The sequence below is a fragment of the Acomys minous genome (assembly GCF_964271855.1).
Source record: "Acomys minous genome assembly, chromosome: 14".
Classification (NCBI taxonomy): Eukaryota; Metazoa; Chordata; class Mammalia; order Rodentia; family Muridae; genus Acomys; species Acomys minous.
The window spans coordinates 16,600,430-16,609,255 of record NC_140496.1 but is presented as its reverse complement, the minus strand read 5'-3'; the positions used below and the strand labels follow the sequence as shown (position 1 = coordinate 16,609,255).

At 53.2% G+C, this 8,826-nt stretch overlaps 1 protein-coding gene across 1 annotated transcript; it reads right to left on the bottom strand.

Annotated features, from left to right (window-relative positions):
* Positions 1–1,394: 1,394 nt before the first annotated feature.
* Positions 1,395–6,148, bottom strand: LDHD (lactate dehydrogenase D). The gene is made up of 11 exons (XM_084756673.1): positions 6,004–6,148; positions 5,727–5,839; positions 5,381–5,522; positions 5,066–5,207; positions 4,770–4,929; positions 4,324–4,523; positions 4,092–4,220; positions 3,884–4,011; positions 3,229–3,319; positions 3,012–3,123; positions 1,395–2,902 (listed from the first exon to the last, which is right to left on the bottom strand). The coding sequence occupies exons 1-11, from the start codon at positions 6,070–6,072 to the stop codon at positions 2,737–2,739; spliced, it is 1,452 nt and encodes a 483-aa protein (XP_084612799.1). The 5' UTR covers positions 6,073–6,148; the 3' UTR covers positions 1,395–2,736.
* Positions 6,149–8,826: the final 2,678 nt, after the last annotated feature.

Below are 8,826 nucleotides of genomic sequence, written 5' to 3'. Positions count from 1 at the left end.
TGCTGACTCACGGCCGTGCTTCACTGAGGCCCAGAAGGAGGCCCTGATCTGGGGCTGTGCCAATTCACAGTCCCTGAACCAGAACCAGTTCTCAGCCTCATAAAAATTGGCTAACTGCAGGCTGGGCAGGAAGCTCAGGGCAGGGGCCAGCAGTGCACGCCTGCCCTGTCCCCTAGCCAGGTTCCAGGAGCTGCATGTCAGGGCCTTGTGCAGAGCCAGCTAAGGAAAGCTCTGGAGGGAGATGGCTGGCTGCACATCTCCACCATGACCATTTCCAGACCTGCCCGTGGCACTGCCGCCTCAGGGCCCAGGTCCACAACTTTGGACTGTGCTGCCACCCTTGCTCTGAGGTCACTTGGCCCTCAGATGCTTCCTGAAGCAACTATTTTGTGCAAGGACATTGGACACATGTGAGCCAAGGCAGGTGGGCAAGTTCAGACAAGTCAGGATGCTTCAGAGCCTGAGTGTGAGACCTCAGGACCTGAACAGTGAGCACCGTTCCTGGCTAGAAACTGGGCTCTGTCTGTACAGGGGCTCTTTACTTCTTGGCCAAATGGCGAGGAAGTAACTTCATTCATCTGAATTTGATTCCTTGCATGTGAAGTGGGGACACAGTCATGCAGCTCAGTTCAGTGAGTGTTGGGGCTCTGCCCCAAAGGCTTGGCATATGCGCAGCAGGCTTCCTTGTAGCTTTGTCACTGCAAAGGGCACTGTTCTATTCCCAGCACCTCCAGCTTCTGCCTGGCAACTGTGTCGCCCTGTTCTATATATATAATCCTACCAGCAGAGCTGGCGGGGCAGGGCCCAGCCCTGAAAGAGATCTCCTTGCCTGACCCCTGGGCCTGGAGACAGGCTCTGGATACCACCTTGGCTGTGTGAGCCCAGCTGCTTTGGCAGTGCTGTGGCTGAGTCCCGTGGTTGAATTGGTTGGGGCAGCGCTGGGCCCCATAACGGGTGCTATTCTAGGCTCTCTAGGCTGGTGCTCATCTCATCCCCAGTGACTTCCACCCCCACCCGGCACACCAAAGCCCTCTGTTGGCTGTAAACGTCCTCTGAATCTGGACCCAGATTGCCAGTGCCTGGTGTGAGGGTGGGACTAGGCTTGTCTGGCCTTCCCAGGTGACATTTGTGTTTGTCACCTTTCATGCAGACAGCTCTAGACTCCTGTGTTGTTCCTACTCTGCCTTTCTGAGAGGGAAGGAAATAAGATGGGTTCTTGCCCTTTGCTCTTAGGAGCCCCTGTTGGAAACCACCCATCTAATAGCCATTTAATAGTATTGAAGCTCATAGGAGAATGTCCTTCTTAGGAGATAGATGCTGAATTATATAGTTGAGTGACTTCAAGAAATGTATAATCCCAAATGGTCCTCCCCCCAAAAGATACACAAAGCAAATAAGGCAAAAATGTCCATTGTTGAGTCTCAACGACTGAAATTTCAGTGAACAGTGTATTTGTTCTCTCAACTTTTCTGTATGTTTGGAATTTTCTTTAATAAAAGAAACTGTGGGGAAATGGCTGTTTATTGAGTTGCCAATTACTGGAGAGAGTACGGGAGCAGAAGCGCAGGCCCTTGGAACTCAACTGGGGGGGGGGGGGAGGAGCCGGCAGTCTGCCTGGGGGAAGGGGCGCAGAACTCCTTCATCCTGAAATGGTTGGGGAGCAAGCCAGAGAACCCTGAGACAGACATCACAGAACTGAAGTTTCACTGACAAAGTGTCACGTGGCAGCTTCTACCCAGAGCCTGATGGGAGAGGTGGGTAAGAACTAGGGGTGCAAGAGGCTGCTGCTTACCCCGCCATGATTCCTTCCTGTTTTTTCCAACCCAAAGAGCTAAGTGTAGGGAAGAGGGTACAATTAACTGGGACCCATGGGGTAAAAGATCTGGCCCCTGGAAGGTGTCTGCAAGCTGTCCCTAAGCAAATGCTATGATGTTTAAGATTTATGGTGTCACGCGCCCTCTGGTGGACTTCTGGGAAACAACTGCCAAAGTACGCCAGACAGAAGCTCTGGCCAGGGAATCTCAAAACTGCCAGGCCCCAAAGTGGTAGAAGGTAGAAGCCGGTGGGCAGTACATTATACCACGGAGAGGGGTGGTACCCAGAGGACTGTCTCATCTCTACTTCCAGTGTCCTACACAGCAGATGGAAGAATGGTGGGAAAGTATCGTGAGTCACCTCCACCACAGGCAGGTGTTCTGCCGCACAGGTACGTCTGCAGAAGCAGAGGGGTTGGGCCTGGCCTAAAACAAATGGCTCCTTACCCAAGGTTAGAGACCTAGAAAGAAGGAGAGGATCCAGCTGCAAGTGGGGTTCACATTCATGCAGGGGAGGACACAAAAAAAGGCCTAACAGTGTAAATTGGAAGGTCACTTCCCTTTGCAGGAAAGGGGTGTTCCTATCACTGGGTCTAGGGTGGAATCCTGATGATGCTGGGTACCAACAGAGGAGAGGTCCGCAGAGGGACCCACACCGTCCCTGCCAGCCAGGAACAAACTCAGCTAGGAAACAGCCTGGGTTTTCTGCGAGGCTCCTTAGAACAGCAAGGATACTGACTCTCTGAGAGGCAATCCCTCCTCACCTCGAGCTCCAGCTGCAGAGGGGGGCCCTGTACAGCGCTACCTGGCAAGCAGAGGTAGAATCAGCTATGCTATTTTCTGCAAAGTCAGGGGCATGAAAGAAAGGTCCAGAACAGGCGCTCTCCGTTCTGGGGATTGTGGTCCAAGTCTTCCAAGTTCCTCATAGCACTTTGCCTGGGTTCATGAGACCTCGGGGATCCAATGTGTCTTTGAGCTGCCGCATAGTCGCCACACCCACGGTGCCCACTTCCTCTTCCAGCAGATGCCGCTTGCCCAGCCCGATGCCATGCTCTCCAGTACATGTCCCATGGAGTGCCAGGGCTCGCCTAGGAGGCCAAGTGAAGGACTCCTCAGCAGTGTCTTCTCCCTCTCCCTCTCCTTCTGCCTCTTCCTGTGCCCTCCCCAACCCCAACCCCTCCGCGTCTGAGTCCTTACCTGCCCAAATTTTCTGCAAAGACCTTGACCCTTTTCTGTTCCTCTAAGTCATCTGGGTTGACCAGCAGGATGCAGTGAAAGTTGCCGTCACCCACATGCCCAACTATGGCTCCTGGGGGGCCCCAGAAAACAGTGCTGTTAACCTCTAGCCTCCTTGCCCAGGTAGGCCTTGGCTAACCCCAAATGCTTCCCAAACAGCAAGTAAGTAGAACAAAACCTGTGAGTTTTGAGGCCTTAAGCTCCTCCTTGGTCTCTACCAAGATCTCCGGCAACCGGGAGATGGGCACACACACGTCCGTGGAATAGCCCTATATCAGAAGGCAAGCTTGTGTGGCTCTCCCTGTCACCCACTGCCTACCTACAGGTAAGGGATTACTGTGGCTCAGGCTTAGGACCAATCCAGGGGGATGATGTCATGAAACGAAACATCTGTCCTCTAGCCCACTGGGGTGCTCACTAGCCCAGGTCTTTACTACTCCCCCGGATCCAAGCCTAGACTACATGCAGGTTCCCAGCCCCTCCACACTTCTGAGATCCTGCGTAATCTGCCTCAGCCTTCACTTCTGGGTGGACCGCCCCCTTCCTCTCCGTTTCTTCCCCCAGGAAGCCTTCCCTGTGTTTAAAGTTTCCTAAGAGCTCAACACTGCACTTGGGGCTGGCTCATATGAATTCCTCAGGCTTTGGGCATCTTAACAAGTTCTCCGTCTAGACCAGTCTGGAATAGCTAGGTGCAGTGGTCTGTGGTCCCTGCTCCTCAACCCATCTCAGGCAGCCCTTGGTGGGCCTTGGCCTTCTCTATGCAGTCAAGCGGTGGGTTGAGGCAAGGGCCTTTGGACTGAGTGCAAGGTGCCACCCACTCTTGCCCAGCTCACCTTGCTTCCTGGAGACAAGGCCAAGGCTGCATACCAAGCATTGTGCCGCGCTGCCCAAAGTTCACTGCGCTTTTCAGCCTCCTTGGCCCACAAGAAGTGAGAGCCTCCATTTTCCTGAGTGATTGCCTCTGTCATGGGAACACAAAGTGTCTTTAGCCCTACACTAAGACAGTCCGGGCCCTATACCGCCCCACCCTCCCCACCGCACCTGTGCGCTGCAGCTGCTCTGCCAATGCCTGCTGGGAACCATGGAACTCCAGGAAAAGTGTGGGCGCCACAGGGCAGTTCAGTTTGCTGTGCCTGTTGCAGGCATCCATCATGACATCATCCAGGAACTCTGGAACCAGAGAGAGGACTGGGCATCTGACACCTGGCCTTCTAAGGGAGGGGGGGCCCTTTTCTGTGGAAACCCACCCCGACTGACCCAGGCCCCGGCTCACCAATGCGGGCCACAGGCACTGCAGCCTGGAGGATCTGAACCGTGCTATCTACAGCAGCTTGGACGCTGGGGAATGCACAGGTGGCAGCCACTGTGGCTTCAGGTGCAGGGTGCAGGCGCAGGGTGGCAGATGTAATGATGCCCAGGGTCCCCTCAGAGCCCACAAAGAGTCCTGTGAGATTGTAGCCAGCTGCGCTCTTCCTAGGCCCAGGGACACATCAGATAGGTGAGTGCCCCGGGGGCCGTATGAACAACAACTGGCCAGAAGCCTAAAGGTAGAAGACAGGCTTGCACGGGTCTCCTGCAGCCCCTATTGTCACCACAGTGTTTGTGCTTTAACAACCCAGGTAGGCCTTGCACAAGAGGCACCAACTCCCAACACCATCCCTGACCCTCCTGAGTGTCACCTATCCAGGAGGCCCTGCAGTGGGGTCAGGCAGTGCTCACCTATAATGGCGGCCCCGGCCCGCGGTGTGCAGCAGCCTGCCGTCGGGCAGCACCACCTCCAGGTTGATCACGTTGTCCCGCATGGTTCCATAGCGCACAGCGTTGGTGCCTGAGGCTCCAGTGGCTGCCATGCCACACAGAGAAGCATCCGCACCTGGGTCTGTAGAACAAAACGCTGGAGAGGGCAGCTGGGGAGGCCCTGTCCCTCTTTTGGGAAAGGTGGGGGTCCTCTGAAACCCCTCAAACATCACCCTCACGACCCTGGGGACTCAGAAAATGGTTAGCCCAAGGCCTACCGACAGGAAACCAAAGGCCACTGTCACGCAGGTGAATGTTGAGAGCTTTCCGAGTGACGCCGGGCTCCACCACCACAGAGAAGTCTTCCACATTCAGCTCCATGATTCGGTCCATGTGGGTCAAGTTGATGCACACTCCACCCTGGTAGCAAGATTACCAAGAACGCTGCCCAACCTAGGCCTCTAGGCCAAGGGCAGCCCCGAGAACCTCACTCTGTGGCTGAGGCCCCCCAGCAGAGCTCTGGGATGACAGGTAGAAAGAGCCATAAATGTGCCAATGTGTGATGGGACCAGACCCAGGATACCCCTTTATACCTGCACAGCACAGACTCCCCCCTCAACACCGGTGCCTGTGCCAAATGGGATGATGGGGACACGCTGGTTGTAGCACAGGGTTGCCAGGCGGCTGACCTGCTCCACATTCTGAGGCCACACCACAGCGTCAGGAGGTTGACACCTAGAAGCAAGCAGACCTCAGGGGTTTGGAAAGTTGTGGCGGCCTCTAGCCCTCTCTTTTCCAGGAGCCTGGAGTCGTTTAAGGACCTGAGGCTCGGGCAGAGAACACCCCCTCTGTGTAAGGAGATTTGTCAACGCATTTCAAACAGGTGGCCAGAGACAAGGACCGCCCAGGACTCTGTGTCCCAGCAGCAGCTTCTGGTACCTGTGCATCGACTCATCGTGCCCGTGATGCTCTCTGACTGCAGAAGCAGTGGACACATGGGGGCTCCCTACCACTGCCTTCAGGGCCTCCACAAAGTCCTGGCTGAGTCTGCCCTGCAGGGAAGAAACAGTGCAAGGGTCATAGAAAAGCGTAGGAGCCACAGCCTGGCACTGTGGCAGGAGGGAAGAAGGGGGGCCAAGATGACGTCACAGAGCCTCCAGCACTTCAGACCAGGCTCTCCACCCTCGAGGACCCCATCCACACATAGACTTAATACCTGTAACCCCCTGGAGCAGTAGCCCCTCCAAGGAGACAGCCTCTGGGTTGCCACTCGGAGCAGAGCCATAACCAGACCTCAGAGCTAGCCTGCCTCCAGCGGGATCCAAAGGCTGTCCTGGGTGGAGCCTGTTTAAGGTGGAGCTGACTTAAGGTGGCCCCTGCAGATATAGAAAACAAGGACGGCATCCACTTCCTGTTTAAAGTCAACTGCTTCCTGTAGCCCTTCAAACACAAATACTTTGTCTGGAGGCTTTAAAAGACTCACTGGCTCCTCAGACTTCTTCTAAGACACTTTCAACCTTCTCTTTCACCTCTAGGTGACCTCCAGGTTCACCGTCCGTTCCAGAGCTCAGCCCAGGCTCAGGACCTTGGCACCTACACAGTACCCACACCTGCGATGATCATCCCCTGACTCTGCCCAGCAGACTCCTCCTCACCCTCACCCCGCAAGCCTCAGCAGCACGTCACAGAGTAGGCTGCCACCATGGCCACAAGGAGGGAGGGAAACTCCAGAGGCACTTCCAGAACAGAAGAGGGTAGCCTGTGCTTCCTTACAGAGGAGTCCCGAAGAGAAGCAGCGGGGCCCCAACTATGTGAGGAAGGAGGGTATTTCCCACAACATCCTGGGGGGAGGGGGGGGAGTGGCTGCCATGATGGTTTCAAGCAATTCCAGAAAAGCCTTTGCTATCACCATTGGGATAAAGTACCCACAGATTAGATGTTTCTTCTCTTGAGTTGGGAATACAAACTCCCAGCTAATTTAGTTATTTCGTTAGTTTTTATTCGTTATTGTTGTGCCTGTGCACATGATGGACGAGCATAGATGGCACGGTGCGCACGTGGGAGGTCAGAGAACAGCGTCGTGGTGTTTCTTCTCATAATTCACCCAGCCTCATCTCAATGGGTTTGCCAAAAAAATGAAAAAAAAAAATAATTTGAAAAATTATGCCAGCCATTGTATGCACCTATAATCCCACACAAGGAGACGGAGTTAGGTTGAGGTAAAGCCCGCCTGAGCTCCAAAAACAAAACAAAAAAGAGAAACTTACACAGTCATAGAGCTAATGGTCTTTTATTCGCTCTTCATGACGTGGGGCACCCTCCAAGTGTGCAAAATGGAAGGAAAGCACTCAATGGACAGAACAGTGAGTTTTATGAGATGGACAAAAACATACGGGGGTGGGGAGAGCTGATTGGCTGACATCAGTTCGGCCTTCTTTGTAAGGTTAAAGCAGAGGGAACCTTGTGTGGTTAGCACACAAAGTGCTATGTCATTGTCACTTTGTCATATGTGCACGTCATTATCTTACTCACCATCCCACATACCACTTTCTTTCCATGACTCAGGTAGAATGGAAGCTCCAGTTTTCCGGAAAGCCAACCTGCTGGGACCCATGTTTGCTTACAGTTTTGATTTTGTGGCATCTATCACGAGTAACTCCATTTTGGTTCACTCTGCACATTAGACTGAGCGCAGGCTTTTCCTTCGCCCGTTATGAGATTCCCAGGGAAGTTCCCATTCTCGTGGTCCTTTATCAGGGACATGGAGGGGTCAGAGGCCATAAGGAAGGAAGCACCCTCCTTCCTCACATAGTTGGGGCTGCGCTGCTTCTCTTTGGGACTCCTCTGCAAGGAAGCATGTACTACCCTCTTCTGTCCCGGAAGTGCCTCTGGAGTTTCCCTCCCTCCTTGTGGCCATGGTGGCAGCCTACTCTGTGACATGCTGCTAAGGCTTGCGGGGTGATGGTGAGGAAGAGTCAGGAGATGATCTCAAGTGTGGGTACTGTGTAGGTGCCAAGTCCCAGAGGCTCTTCCAGGACAGAAGGGTGCAGCACAGTGCAGCACCCACCGCAGGCTACTCCAACGCTCTGATAATCAAGGGTAAGGCATAGGTCTCTCTTTAGAACATGTCCATCCCTCCGAGGAAGGCTCCATTCTCACTTTTTGTTTTTATATTTCAGTCCTGAGGTATAATGTGCCTGTGTCTGAAATAAGTACCACAAACAATACAAGCGGGGATCAAGGAGCAAAGACGTTCAGTTAATCAATGTCCGGTAGCCTAGTGTACAGGCCATTTCTCCATTTTTCCATTTCTTTTGGTTTTTAGTACTTTTAGAAGGGCTGGCACAGAGCTAGAGAGCTGGCTCAGAGGTTAAGAGCCAGAAGTCCTGAGTTTAATTCCCAACAACTGCATGGTGGCTTACAAACACCTATAATGAGATTTGGTGCCCTCTTCTGGCGATCAGGCAGAATACTGTCTACCAAAGAAATAAATCTTAAAAAGGGGGTTGGGGGTAGGCACAGTGATTCCGTTTTTTTTGTTGGCTTTGATAGTCTTGCTACAACTCTCAGGCTGGTCTCTTTTTTTTTTTTTTTTCTTAGACATTCATTTATTATGTATGTTCTGCCTGCATAGACACCTACATGCCAGAAGAGGGCTGTGAGCCACCATATTGTTGCCGGGAATTGAACTCAGGACCTCTGGAAGAACAGACAGTACTCTTAACTGGTGAGCCATCTCTCCAGCTCTCAGGCTGTCCTCTTTTTTTTTTCCAGACAGGGTTTTTCAGTGTAACCTTGGTTGGTCTGGACTCTTTGTAGACCAGGCTGGCCTAGAACTCACAAAGATCTACCTACCTTTGCCTCCCGAGTCCTGGGGTTAAAGGTGTGAGCCACCACCCCCAACCTCAGTCTGGCCTCTTAATCATAACCCTTCTGTCTCAGGCTCCCAAGTGCTGCAAGCACTACCATGCCCAATGTGACTTCATTTCAATTTTGACATTTCCCCCACTTGTCTCTGAACAATGTTTCTCTCAAGACA